The sequence below is a fragment of the Theropithecus gelada genome, chromosome 18 (genome assembly GCF_003255815.1).
Source record: "Theropithecus gelada isolate Dixy chromosome 18, Tgel_1.0, whole genome shotgun sequence".
Classification (NCBI taxonomy): Eukaryota; Metazoa; Chordata; class Mammalia; order Primates; family Cercopithecidae; genus Theropithecus; species Theropithecus gelada.
Genome location: NC_037686.1, coordinates 51,209,968 through 51,225,455, shown reverse-complemented (window position 1 = coordinate 51,225,455; position 15,488 = coordinate 51,209,968). Strand labels below are relative to the sequence as shown.

Here is a 15,488-nt window from a genome sequence, read left to right as displayed (position 1 = left end):
GGGTGAGAGGCTACATAGTACACCTGAGGTCAGCCTCAGGGTTGGGATCCAGACCTTTCTGACTCCTATATGTATTCCCTCTAGAAGAAAGCCTTGGGTGGGGACCATGGGTCAAGCCAGGAAAAACGGTCTTCATGGTTCTGGGCCAAGTATCAGAGAATTTCTAGGCTGGAAGGAAGATGTTCACGGGACAGTTCTAGTTCAGCCCCCAGCCCTTCAGGTAGGACTTGCCTGCCCCTTTCAATAACAGAAAGGCTGTGCCGATCCTAGAGCTTTGGAGAAGGACTTTCCACAAGCCTCCTCTGTGGCCCACTCAGTGTTTTATTGCCCTCTCCGGAAATCTTCCCATTATAACTGGACTTGTTCACATCCAGTTTTAACCATACAATGGGAGATGTTCAGAGCCCCCAGGAATGAAGGAAGTTGAATGATTTCGTGAACTTCGTTTTAAGCCACTGGTATATTCCAGGGAAGGAATGTATATACTGGAGGCTTAAAGTCTATTGAAAAAACAACCAATAATGAACACTTTTTTTGAACATGCAACTGAGACAAACTCAAGCTCGGTGAATTTTTGTTGTTAAACGATGAAACAAACCCAAGCTAAAATGTACACCACACACATGTATACACATAAACACACAGAATCTTGGTGAATGTTTAAACAAAGTTCATTTTAAAGAACAAAACCAGAACAACATTTGAATATCCTCTTTTTTTTTTTGCTGTAAAGTAAGTTTTTTGTTTGAGACTTTGGAATAAATATGTGGCTCTATCTATATTTCAGATTATCCCAGACTTGAGGGCAGGAACCATAATTTACTTGGGGAGGCAGCTTAATGAGGTCAAAATCATTTGTTTACATTTTTCTATGTCTCAGTTTCCTCATCTGCAAACTGAGAATAGTAAACGTAGTTCTCTCATTAGGTCGTTCTGAGGACATCATGAAATTTTTCTTTATGTGATTTGGCACAATGCCTGGTACATACCAAATGCTCAGTGCACATTGGCTCTCAGCATCATCATTACTGTCATCACCACCACCAACACGACCACCAGCGCCAGTTTTAGTTTTCATAGCACAGTGACTGGAACTCAATAACATTGGGTGGGTGACTAGTTGGACAGTTGGCACCTCACTAGGGGAGGACAGGACACTATTATAAAGGGGTCCTCAGTCATGAATCCTTAGGTAGCATAAAGCTAAGAACCCCCTTTTCTCTTGTTCCTTATTGTGTAAGTTTGGGTTTGGAGTTATCAGACTTTCAGTCAAGCACAGGATGCCCGGATTAGTCACATAATTGAGCTGAATTCTGAGCAGAAATGTTAACAACAGCTCCCAGAATTCACAATTTCAATTCTTGGCTCTACTCATGGCAGTTAAACCTACTGAACATTTCTTTGTGTTCATACTGCTTATTGGAGTGAGCGTGTTAGCCAAAATGTAATGACTCTCCTCTGTGGAGACATCAATTATTTAAACAGCGGATCGTGATTTTGCCCCTTGGGCAGCTCATTGGCTGAAAACATGTGAGCAGGGAAGCCTTCGCTTCTTTCTTCTTAAATATATTAGAAAAAAAAAATGCAACCATAGAATGATGAAGTGTGTCAATGTGAATATTCCTCATTGTAGTGCAGGGGACAACTCCACTGTTTCCTTTGCCATCGTTCAAGCCAGTCTGAAGGACCAGGGCCTCTATTACTGCTGCATCAAGAACAGCTATGGAAAAGTGACTGCTGAATTTAACCTCACAGCTGAAGGTAGACCACAGCTTTTCAGTTTTCAGTGAAAACCACTAGCCCGGGCCCGTTCACAATGGACATTTGTACTGAAGCCATTCTCTGCTTTGTCTTCTTCTAGTTCTCAAACAACTGTCAAGTCGCCAGGATACTAAAGGTAAGTCAGTTGGGGTTGGCCTGCCAGAGGAAACGGGCTTGCCATAAAGCATAAAATAGCTCCCGGAGTAAAGGGTAGAAGCAATAATCCTATGGACTCTTCCAACTGAGAAGGAGAGCTATGGCGTGACTTGAGAAAAGAATGACAATTCATGAGCCAATTCAATGTGAATGTAGGGCCATACTTCCTATTGTAAGTTCATTAGACTATAGATATCCAGAATTGGATGGTACACTATAGCAGGGGAGTTTTGGGGAACACGTAGAGGGGGAGTTTGGATTTGACTTTTCCCTTTAAACATCAGTCTTGCATTCAGCCCTTCTGCATGGGAGTTTTCAGCTGCTAGGACTTATACAGCTTGTTTTGTTTCTTCAATTTTCTTTTCAGTTTGACTAGCTGAGCAGATTCCCAAAGACAGCCAGGTGTCTGGAGAATCATTCCATTCGTTTGTGTCTTAATGAAAAGAAAAGATGTGTTTCTCTGCTTTCTTTTGGCACCTGGTGTTAGCCACAGCCTAACACTGCTGTTCATGAATGCTCGTGCTGTCCCTGGGCCACCCAGTGAATTTTCCACAGTTTGGTGGAATCTGTGTTTGCCATGTCTTCCCTCTTAAGGAGAATTACTCACCCACCTACGCCCACCCATGCCCACCCTTGCCTGGTGGTGTGCTGGGGTAAATATTTAACAACATGCCGAGGGTTGGGGAAGCTCTGAGTCCTACAATTTCCATGATGTAAATTCAGTGCGGCCACTTTTAAACCACCAGTGTGACATCACACATCATGGAACTGGGAAGAGCTGCCCGTCATCAGCTCTCAGGAGCTGCAGGAGGCCAGTTCCACACACCACGGTGGTCCAACCTCACCCCATGTGACCATGACTTTCAGCACAGGGGAGGATCCACTGTCAGTTTTAGGAGAAATATGGATAAATTCTGACAGTTAATTGAACTAGCATCTTAAAGATTTATTGCATGTACTGATTTTTAAAACAAACAGAACGCCTGAAATCTCTGCAGAAACAAGTAATAAAAGTAATCAAAATGCAGTCACATCCAGTGTATCAAAAGCAAGAAACTGAGATCTCAACTTAGAAATGGTCTAGCAATAGGCCAGGCGCAGTGGCTCACGCCTGTAATCCCAGCACTTTGGGAGGTCAAGGCGGGTGGGATCATGAGGTCAAGAGATCAAGACTATCCTGACCAACATGGTGAAACCCCATCTCTACTAAAAATACAAAATTAGCCTGGCGTAGTGGCGCATGCCTGCAATCCCAGCTACTCAAGAGGCTGAGGCAAGAGAATGGCTTGAACCGGAAGGTGGAGGTTGCAGTGAGCCGAGATCACACCACTGCCCTCCAGCCTGACAACAGAGCAAGACTCCATCTCAAACAAAAAAAAAAAAAAAAAAAAGAAAAAGAAATGGCCTAGCAAATATTGTGATATTAACCCAAAATAGTAAACTTAAATACAAGCTCTTCACAAACCCACTCAGATGCTAAATACCCATCTTTAGTGTGTAGCATACGTGTGTTATAATTTAAAATCCTTCCTCCATTTCTGCTCTCATCTCCCCAGAAGGCAAAATATGCAAAAGAATCCCCTTCCTCCTTTAGAAAATAAAGACTCTCAGAAGGGAGTCTCTGTTTCATCAGCTTCTTAGCATTGATTGGCATTCACATCTCAGACACTTGCTATGGTTTTATTGGTTTAGGTTTGCATAAGCTCATTTCTCAAGGATTACTTGAGAGACCCCAGTGGGGATGAGCTACTGGCCATTTGGTGGAAATGGTACCACCGCTGTAGCCCAGTGACTCCAGCCACAGAGCTTGTGTCTGAACCCTGGTGACATCACCTTCTCCCGGTTTCTGGCCCCATTGTGACTGGGGGTGTCAGTTTCACTGACTCACCCGGCTGGGGAAGTAATTCTTGGCCCCTCCCTATCCTTGTACCTTCAGATAAAGAAGCCGAAAATTACTTTTATGTTATTTCTTTGAGACAGGGTCTCACTCTTTCGTCCAGGCTGGAGTGCGGTGGCACAATCATAGCTCGCTGCAGCCTCAGCCTCCTGGACTCTAATGATCCTCCTACCTCAGCCTCCTGAGGAGCCTGGACTACAGGTGCTCACCACTGCACCCGGCTGATTTGGAAAATTACTTTTAATCACACTTTTTTTTTTTTAAATTTAGAGGACTATCTCACTAAACAGTTTATTAATTTAATTCTCTATAGGAGGAATAAATAATCTTTTACAAGATGGTCTCTAATTTAAAAAACTAATAAAGCTAAGCTTATGAGAAAGTTGGAAATGAATCATGGACAAAATGAAGCCCAATTTAATGATGTTATTGTGTTTTATGAATATATTTGTGGATTGCTTTTTTGCACCTCGGAGCAGTCTTTGTAACCAGTGGCTGCAGGTATCCTCATGGTTTCTCTGAGTTGATTTGGATTTCACAATGTATGGGTGTAGCAAGGAACCTCAGTGAGGCATTGGGATCTCCCAACACTCATCTGGCGAGTCTGTCTGGTGGATTCCAATGAGTCTCTCCTGATTCTTTTTTTTTCTGAGACAGAGTCTTGCTCTGTCACCCAGGCTGAAGTGCAATGGCAAGATCTCGGCTGACTGCAACCTCCACCTCCCGAGTTCAAGCAATTCTCCTGCCTCAGTCTCCCGAGTAGTTGCATTACAGACACCTGCCACCACACCCAGCTAATTTTTAGTATTTTTAGTAGAGATGGGGTTTCATCATGTTGGCCAGGCTGGTCTCGAACTCCTGACCTCAGGTGATTCACCTGACTTGGCCTCCCAAAGTTCCAGGATTACAGGTGTGAACCACCACACCCAGTCTCTCCTGATTCTTTCTCATGGCACTGCCCCCTCTCAGGGATTTTAGGCAGCGTGGAGTGTGAGTCCTGGCAACAGATGGCTCTGCAAAGCTGCAAAGAAAGTTGCACCTTCTCCACAACCCGAGACTCGCACTGTTACATGCCTGCTTTTCCTGAGCCTCCCCTCAGGTGCTCAGTTCTCCGGTTACCTTCATTACTCTTACCAGGGAAGAAATTGTTCTAAAGGATGAATTCTCACCTCCATCTCTCACTTTAAAAGAGGTGCAAACTCTAACCAAGCGGACGTGCTCATTTCAGCCATCACTGCGGAAGACATTTTTGGACAGGCTGTCCTTTCAGATTTCTGCAGAGCTGCAGAGTCTATACCTTCTGCTTCTGAAAAGGAAGGCCCAGTAGATGAGTTTCAGCTTGGAAAGTTTCACCTAGAACTCCAGCTCTTGCCCTGCAAGATTTTCAAGAGACAAAGAATAGGTCTAAGATTTCTTTTTTTCTTTCATGGCTTTATCTTTGTCAAATAAGCATTTCTGTTGGAAATCATAGACAGGGTTATTAATTTTACCACATGTAGTAATATGCAAACAAATTTTCCTTCCTACTTTCTAAGCATATGGCCTGGGCCAACTTTTATCTTCAGTTAATTAGATTTGCTGAATTTTAAAGCGTAAGGTGCACAAACATTTTACTTTTAATAATTAAATTTTAGAAATGTGAGGGTTTTGAAGGAAGACAGGATGTGACAGAGATAACTCATGTTCGTTGGGCTCTAAGGTATGTACATATAACATTTCCTATACTCTGTAAGTGGTATTAGAGGCCAAATTGTTAACATTAATCATATAACTGGAAATGGAACTGAGAAGGTGTGGGATACAGAAAAGCATTCTCTCTCTATTTTCTCACCTAATTTTTAAATTTAACTGTTAAAATAAAACTGTGCTTTTCTCCATAGATTAATTTTTTTTTCTTGGTTCTGTGACTTAGAGTAAAATCTGCGATCCAGGTATTGCCTAAAACTTTATCTGAGAAAATGTCCCGTTTGCCTGTTTCCCTGCAGCTCCAACCCAGTTCTCTCCAGAAACCCAGGGCAAGTTACTCAGTAGGAATTCCAGGGGAAGAAAAACAATTTATTCTTCAGTCTTCATAAGTTCTTAGTTGGAACAGATCCCTGTAACAAAAGAAGATTAGTGAGAGGAAAACAAACAGGTTGATGAGCATGTATCATTCATGTATACATGGGAGATACTCAAGAAGTGCTCATTTAAGAAGGGATTTGAATTCCAGCTTATACAGCATCTAAACAAAGAATGGTGCCTTTTTCGAGAAGTGACAGGGCAGAGGAAAGGACTTTGGGTAGGTAAGGGCAGTAGCTTGTGGAAAGGCATTTCCACAGCCCTGGAAAATCTCCCAGCATCTGGATTCTCATTAATGCTTGTTACTGTCTGCTGCTCATCTCCAGGCTCATCAGGGGCTAAAGTTGTCTTCAGTCATTAACCTTTGTTCTTCCTGGTAGAAGGGGAGTAGAATTTTTTTCTGTGTTTATAAATTTATGTCCTGATTTTAGGCAAATAGGGGGAAGGCAGAGAGCTTTCTTGCCTCTGCTGCTTCTTAATTGCCTTCAGCTCAACAATCCTTTTACCAAAGAGGCAGATTTGAGGGCGACATATTCAGATGTCCCATAGTCTTCTGCTGGCCTTTGTGAAAATGCTAGGAGCACCTTTAGGAATATCCTCTTTCTTCCAGAAGCTTCTAGCTCTTTACCTAGTTTTTCTGTTTGAAAATCCACCGAACCCCACTCCCTTTCTTTCTTTCTGGCAGTAACTAGGCCCTGACCTTAATCAATACCCTCTCAGAATAGTTTCAGTCTCCTTATAGTTTTAATAGCTACCATCAGTCTCAAATCATATGATTTGAAATATTTTGAGAGGAGAAGAAAAATATTTCCTTAAGCATTGTATATAGAAACGTGAAGTAAGATTTTTCACACAACCCATGATTTCTTTCTGCTTGTAAACATTCAGAAAGATGTCAGTTTTCATCAGTTTTGAGAGGTGGAAAGCATTTTAAAAATCCAAACAATCTTATTTCATTGAAAGCCACCTAATTTTCTTCTCTCAGTGAATGAGAAGTCTGATTGGGTCATCTCTAGTTTAAAATGGACCTTCCTGATTAAATTCACTGTCATCTCAAATACGTGTAGAATCCACTCTGAAAAGAAAACAGCTGCTAGAAAACTCAAAATAATTCTTCTTTTCTTTTTACAAATAAATCCAAAATGATTCTACCTTTTTCTCAATTTCTCTTCAAAGGCCATTCTTCTTACTATTTTTTTTGTTTGTTTGTTTGTTTATTGCTACCTGTTTCTTTTACTTATCGCATGCTTTCTCAATGGAGGCAGTATTGCTCCCAAGAGGACCAACGCTGGTTCTTGGCAGGCAAAAAAAAGTTACTCTTTTTCTGTATAAAGCACAGATATACATATGGTACATAAACAGTATATTTGCAGTATTAAGCTTTCATGGCAGGCAATTAAAACAAATTCCAGCAAAGATTCCGGGGTTGGGGGGGTAATAATGAAAAAAAGGTGGATCCAATACTATCAGATCTTATCATTGGTCTTTCTTCCCTCCTCTACACTTACCCATCTTTTCAACTTGCCTTTTATTACTTTGCTTGGTTCCACTTATATTTTCCAGGTCTGTCTAGAATTCTTTTCCTGATCTTTCCAGTTTTGCTCCAACCCATCTCTCACTGACGTTCCCACATTCTCATTCAATGACCTGTCTCCTCCTCACCAACCCACTCATCTCTTCTTTTAGCTATGCTTCTTTTGAAGGGTAAGTGTGGCTGCCCCCTCTTGGTTCTGCAGGTCAGCCTTGTCATTGTCCTTGTGTGGGGACCCTCCCCATGTGGAATTAGCTAAGGAGCAGGACTGGGAGGTATTCTTTCCAACCAAAGCTGTGCTGTGTTTCAGGATGCGAAGAGATTGAATTCAGCCAACTCATCTTCAAAGAAGACTTCCTCCATGACAGCTACTTTGGGGGCCGCCTGCGTGGTCAGATCGCCACGGAGGAGCTGCACTTCGGAGAAGGGGTTCACCGCAAAGCCTTCCGCAGCACAGTGATGCACGGCCTCACACCCGTCTTCAAACCTGGCCATGCCTGTGTGCTTAAGGTGCACAATGCCGTTGCCTATGGGACCAGAAATAATGATGAGCTCATCCAAAGGAACTACAAGCTCGCTGCCCAGGTGGGTCCATCTGCCCAGAGGCTGTTGCTTCTGTTGTGATAGCCACCCGTGATAAGACGAGATGAAAATCAGACTCAGGATTGATGGGAGTGTCTTCAAAAGGGTGTTTTTCCTCTTTGGGGGTTTCAATTCAATCTAAGTGCTGGAGATCACTTCTCAGTTCTCAGGAGTAATTTCTTGGCCTTATGCCAGCTACTGGGGACTCAGCCAATGCCTAGAGACACCTCACCAGTTCTAACCTGAGATGTAACTGATTTTGTTTCTAAGAAGCCCTATGAGATCCCTGGGGGGTTGAATCTACCTGGACCTAGGATGATATAGAAAGTGGGGGTTCTAAGCTACACTAGATGCCTGGGTCCCCGGGAACAGGTAACATCAGCACTAGTTGCTGGAGTGTTTTGTTTGGGTTTGTTTGTGGAGAGGGAGAGGCGTGGGGTATATCCAGAAGAGTCAGCATTGGTCTTGTTTTCTGCCTTCCTGAGTTTGGTTTAATGTTAGCGTATAAAACAGGAAGAGAGACAGACACAAGGCCCTAGCTGAGTTCTCATTTCTCTGTGTTATCGAATCATAGAACTCGAGGCGAGAGGAGAGGGCAGGAGAGCCTTAGCTTCTCTCCATCCTTCCTCCTCCTTTCCACATATTTGGTCCATATATTTCACTCCCTCTTTGTTTTTTGCGTTTTGAGACAGGGTCTCACTCTGTCCCCCAGGCTGGAGTGCAGTGGCATGATCATGGCTCCACAGCAGCCTTGACCTCCTGGCCTTAAGCAACCCTCCTGCCTCAGCCTCCTAAGTAGCTAGGACTACGGGCGCATGCCATCATGCCCAGCTAATTTTTATTTATTTAGTTTTTTCAGACACAGGGTCTCCCTGTGTTGCCCAGGCTGGTCTTGACCTCCTGGAGGGCTCCAAGTGATCCTCCTGCCTCTGCCTCCTGAAGTGCTGGGGTTACAGGCATGAGCCACCACCACACCTGGTCCACACATTTCACTGTGAAATTGTGAAAGTTGGGTCTTTCACAAGCTATGTGCCCCTTTAAAATGTTTACCATAAACATTTTAAACAATTAAAACCATTTAGGCCGGGCGCGGTGGCTCAAGCCTGTAATCCCAGCACTTTGGGAGGCCGAGACGGGCGGATCACAAGGTTAGGAGATCGAGACCATCCTGGCTAACACGGTGAAAACCCGTCTCTACTAAAAAATACAAAAAACTACCCGGGCGAAGTGGCGGGCGCCTGTAGTCCCAGCTACTCGAGAGGCTGAGGTAGGAGAATGGCGTGAACCCGGGAGGCGGAGCTTGCAGTGAGCTGAGATCCAGCCACTGTACTCCAGCCTGGGTGACAGAGTGAGACTCCGTCTCAAAAAAAAAAAAAAAATTAAAACCATTTAAAATATTAAAATCCATAGGTTAAACTCAGATGAATCTCTCAGGTACAGCCAAGCACTAAGCATCGTGATCCCACAGCAATGTCACGTGGGACTCTGTGCTTCTGAAGGCAGCTCTGCTCTCTGAATATAGGATTCTGTCCATTGTATTCCTTTCTCCTCCCAATCCACCCCTCTTTTTTCTTTTCTCTCTGAGTATTCCCTCTATCTCAAATATGACACAGTCTTGGAAAATCTCCCAGCATCTGGATTCTCGCTCAGAAAAGCCCCACAGCGTAGGAAGCAGAATCCACTTAGCTTTTCCTAAGGCAGAAATCTTGTGCTGTTCATTATTGACTACTTCAGTTAACCAGGGGATGGGCTAGTCGATTCATTGGCTTTACCTTACTGGGAAATCTCCTGAATAGTCTTACTGGGCGATGCTGTCTGAATTTCCTGTAGTCACTGGGGCTCTCTATGTATTTTGGTGATATAGGAATGCTATGTTCAAAATACTGCCAGGTATTATGCCAAGATCTACGCTGCTGAAGCACAGCCTCTGGAAGGCTTTGGAGAAGTGCCTGAGTAAGTGTATTTACCCTACCTTGTGTCACACTCCTGACTCACTGGGGACTTGGAGGGATGAGAGAGTGAGAAGGAACAGCAGGGCAAGTGTTTCAGCTGGTCTCTCAGTCTGTAAGCTCCATGAGGGCTCACATGGCTGCTATCCTACCCCTTGCTGGGTAGGATATTTAATATTATATAATATAATAATATTATATTTAGTATTTAAGAAGATAAATATTCTTTAAATAAATGAATGGATGGATGGGTGTATGGATTAATCCATCCAATACATGAATCTACCATGTTAAATAGAAAAGAAAGGATATCTACTCTCATAGCTATTACATTGTCTAAACAGTAAACAAATACAACAGGACAAGATATATCACAGGGCAATTAGTCCCATGATGAAAATAAAATATGGCAATGTATTACGGAAGAGTGGATTGGGTGATCTGAAACATAGTAACATAGTACCCACTTCCTGGAATCCTCCAGAGACAAATCACACCCACTTTTATCTACTCTTTGCCTAAATATTTACTGGCCCAAGCAAATTTTGGGGAGCCTGGAGCTTGCGTTTGCCGCACTGTTTGTCTGGCTGAGATCGTATCTGCACGCTTAAATGGACAGAAAAAGGGCTTAGCTAGTGCATGTTGGAACTTTTTACCTATCAGTAAAAACTGGGAGAAGGAAGAAGGAAGAAATTCTTGTCTGCATTGCCCCTGTTAACTCACAAAATGGGAAAAATCGTTTCCCTTAGATGGTACATTTGAAAGACCATGGGTAAAGCATAACACTTTCTGCTCTTTCTCAAGAAATGCTTAACACACTTCAGTACACACTTACAATTGCTTTTCTGTTAATTACGCAGACAGCCATCTGGACTGAGTTCAGCTTTCACGATATGGAAACTGGCTCCTTTTTCCCCCAAGCCCCGCTTTTCCCAGTCTCCGTCCTCTTAAGTTTTCTTCAAAAAAGAAAAGATTTAACCCACAAGTCAACCCTACCACACACAGAACCGCAGTGTCCTCCAACAGGGACAGACCCAAGTTTTGTGTGGCTTGACTCTTATGCAATTTGGGCTTCTTTCTTTCCTTTCTTTCCTTTCTTTCTTTTTTATTTTTTGTAAGAGACAGGGTCTCCCTCTGTTGTCCAGGCTGGAGGGCAGTGGTGCAATCACGGCTCACTGCAGCCCCGTGACCTCCCGGGCTCAAGCGATCCAGCCTCCCAAGTAGCTGGGACTACAGGTGCCCACCACCACACCTGGCTAATTAAAAGCATTTTTCTTGTAGAGACAGGGTCTTTGTATATTGCCCAGGCTGGCCACCTACAACTCCTGGCCTCAAGTGATCTTCCTGCCTCGGCCTCCCAGAGTGCTGGTGTTATAGGCATGAGCCACCATGCCTGGCACATGTGGGCCCTTTTTAAAGAAAAGAACACAAAATTATAAATATCAGGATTGATCTAGGGACTGGGAAAGGGCTCATGCAAGTGAAGGATCAGGAGGCTGATTCATTTGCTGCATTAGCATCATGGTAAATAGGCCACTGCCTTAAAGATAGGTTAGGACATTTTTCTATCTGAACCATTTTTCCATTCCTTACAAGGGGAGAGTTTGTGACCACATGAATGCTGATGGCACATGGGAGGAGTAAGGGGCCTCAGAAGGGCCTCTGGGCCAGACTCCAGGTTTATGGAACCTAAATCGGAGGACTCTACAGCCAGAAAACACACCCCCCCCCCACACACACACAAACAACACTCACCATACACACAAACACTCACACACACCACACAAACAACACTCACCATACACACAAACACACCCACCACAACACAAACACACTGCAAACACCCCCCCACACACACACAAACAACACTCACCATACACACAAACACACACACACACCACACAAACAACACTCACCATACACACAAACACACCCACCACAACACAAACACACTGCAAACACACCCCCCCCACACGCCACACCCCCCACACCACACATACACACCACACACATTACATACAAACACACACACCACACATACAACACACATACCACACACAACACACACACCACACACACCACACACAAACACACAACACTCACCATATGCACAAACNACACACCCACCACAACACAAACACACTGCAAACACACCCCCCCCACACGACACACCCCCCACACCACACATACACACCACACACATTACATACAAACACACACACCACACATACAACACACATACCACACACAACACACACACCACACACACCACACACAAACACACAACACTCACCATATGCACAAACCATACACAAACCACACACCACCCACACCCCCACACAAACACAACACACACCACATACAAGCAGACCACACATACAACACACACACCACACACACCACACACAAACACACAACACTCACCATACGCACAAACACACCACACACACCCCCCACATAAACACAACACACACCACATACAAACAGACCACACATACAACACACACACCACACATACAAAACACACACCACACACACCACACATACAACACACACATATGTATTACACACCCCCCCCACACACCACACATACAACATACCACACTCACACGCACACCACATATGCACATACACACACACATACACACACCCCATACACACACCCCATACACACACCACACCACACATACCCCTACTCACCACACCACACACATACACACACACAACACACATACAACACACACCACATAACACACACACCTCACACACATACAATACACACACACAAACACACCACACAAACATACCACACACATACCACACACACATACACACAGTACACACATACCACACATACATACATATATCACACACACACACAACCACAAACCACACGCACAACACATACACACAACACACGCACACAGAGCTGACCCTGTATATTACCAGCCTTCTCTGAAAGCCTGCACGTCTAGAGAGAGGGCCAGGAGTCCCGTCCCCCGCCCCCATTACCACAGCCCCCTAGACCGACCCCCCGGGGGCCACCCCCATGTTTATTTCCAGGCAATGAAGCGGGCCTGGAGAAGCCTATTTTAATGGAGCATGTGAGATCTTGGAGAGAAAACACTCCTCATTTGGGCAGCTTCTGTTTTTGAATTCATGAATATCAATGGAGTCACATTGTCTATGCAAATGGCATCCTGCTGGGCAGAGGCCAGGCCTAATTAAGACCCTGAATAATGCCCAGCCCTTGTTTCTGGTTCTTTTTTTTCCCCCCCCACCAGGGATGCAGAATTAATAAGAGCCCAAGCAAACCATGAACCCTTCTGTTGGCAGAAGGGTCAGTAGCCACAGGGGGTCGGTCCTCAGGAGGGAACCAGGGTGCCCTGGATCTTGCAGAAGTGACAAAGCACGACAGAGGCTGGCTTGGCAGCTGCACTGATTTCAGGGCTGTGGGGAAGGTCCACTGCCCTAATGTGCCCACTCCCATCTGGCTGAAATTTGAAATTTCTTTAACAAGACACAAAGAGGTTCTATCTTAAAATTAGAAAGAATGCCTCAAATGACTCTGGCACGACAGTAATCAGGGTACGCTGCTATTAGAGGGGCTTACTGCCTTGTGTCCAGGGCTGGGGTTCCAGAAGGACACGGTTCTGGCTCAGATTCTGCTGGTGAGCAAGCCTCTGTGTCCTCTTCGTGAAGTGAGGGGGATTCTCAGTTTCCAGGAAATGCTCCTAAATGGCAGAGGAGGATACCTGTGTGCCCGTCAAAGGGTCTGGAGGCTTCGTCCAAGCAGCTGGACCGCAGGTGTAATTTCTTTGAAATGTAATATTTTATAGCCTTTAAATTCTATTGAGTGTTGTGTCCTCCTTCCTCTATGACTATATTTGTTTTAATAAAAAGTAATGTTTTTCCAACCACCTTTGGCTCAAGTTAATAACCACGTAGAGCCTTCCGCTTACTTCCTGGGAGAAGGCACAGCCTGGGTGGAGAAGCGCAGGGCATTGCTCTGGGAGAACACTCCCAGCTCGCACGGAGGCAAGAGCAAGTGGGCAGGGCGGGACCTGTGCCCCAGCTGGTGTGTGCGTGTAACCGCTGGATGGGTTCACCTTGCCCACTGCCCAGACAGAGCTGACTTATCAAGACGGGGAAATCGCAAAAAAGAGTTTATGATACATAGAACTGTTACCGGAAAGGGGTCCCAATCCAGACCCCAAGAGAGGATTCTTGGATCTCATGCAAGAAATAATACAGGGCAAGTCCACAGAGTATATTGAAAGCCTGTTTATCAAGAAAGTAGAAGAATAAAAGAATGGCTACTCCATAGACAGAGTAGCCCCAAGGGCTGCTGGTTGCCCATTTTTATGGTTATTTCTTGATGATATGCTAAACAACGGGTGGATTATTCATGCCTCCCCTTTTTAGACCATATAGGGCAACTTCCTGACATTGCCATGGCATTTGTAAACTGTCATGGCGCAGGTGGGAGTGTGGCAGTGAGGAAGGCCAGAAGTCATTCTCATATCCATCTTGGTTTGGGTGAGATTTAGCCGGCTTCTTCACTGCAGGTTGTTTTATCAGCAAGGTCTTTATGACCTGTATCCTGTGCCAATCTCCTATCTCATCCTGTGACTTAGAATGCCTTAGCTATCTGGGAATGCAGCTCAGTAGGTTTCAGCCTTATTTTACCCAGCCCCTATTCAAGATGGAGTTGGTCTGGTTCACATGCCTCTGACAGAACTGGCTAAATGGGAGACTGGAGTTTTATTATTACTCAAATCAAACTCCCTGGAAATTTGGAGGCTAGGGTTTGTTTGTTTGTTTTTTTGAGAGTTTGGAGTTCCGGGGGCTAGGAAATAGGGATTGGAGTTGGGTCAGGGATGGAATCAGGGATACTAAGTTGTCCTCTTGCATTGAGTCCATTCCTGGGTGAAGGCCACAAGACCAGATGAGCCAGTTGACCAATCTGGGTGGTGCCAGCTGATCCACCAGAATACAGGGTCTAAAAAATACCTCAAACACCAGTCTTAGGATTTACACTAGTAATGTTATTTATGGGGGCAACTGGGGAGGTTAGGAATATTGTGGCCTCTGGCTGCATGACACCTGAGCCATAATTTCTAATCTTGTGGCTAAGTTGTTGGTTTTACAAAGGCGGTCTGGTCCCCAAGCAAGGAGGCGGTTTGTTTTGGAGAGGGGCTGTTACCATCTTTGTTTGCTAAACTATAAACTAAATTCCTCCCAAAGCTACTTTGGCCTCTGCCCAGGAATGAACAAGGGCAGCTTGAAGATTAAAGGGAAAATGGAATCAGTTAGATCATTTTCACTGTCATAATTTTCTCACGGTTATAGTCTTTGCAAAGGTGGTTTCCTGAGTGGCAATCACAGAACCGGAGGTCCCAGCTCGAGCTTTCCTTCCTATTGTGAGGGGCAAGACTTACATGTTCATTCCACTGGGAGACCGGGTCTAGAGGCCCACGTCCCCTCTGAGAGAGAAGTGACCAGGTCTTCACTAGCGCCGTTCAAGGGAGAAAGGAACCACATGGGCAGC

General features: G+C 44.7%; 1 protein-coding gene across 1 annotated transcript in view; it reads left to right on the top strand.

Moving 5' to 3' along the window:
• The window catches only part of ALPK2 (alpha kinase 2), a 133,771-nt gene that overhangs the window by 91,315 nt on the left and 26,968 nt on the right, over positions 1-15,488 (top strand). Inside the window, exons 6-9 of the mRNA XM_025365192.1 lie at positions 1,634-1,761; positions 1,862-1,897; positions 7,717-7,991; positions 9,853-9,941. Of these exons, the coding sequence (XP_025220977.1) occupies positions 1,634-1,761; positions 1,862-1,897; positions 7,717-7,991; positions 9,853-9,941 (528 nt within the window). The remainder of the gene's footprint in view (positions 1-1,633; positions 1,762-1,861; positions 1,898-7,716; positions 7,992-9,852; positions 9,942-15,488) is intronic.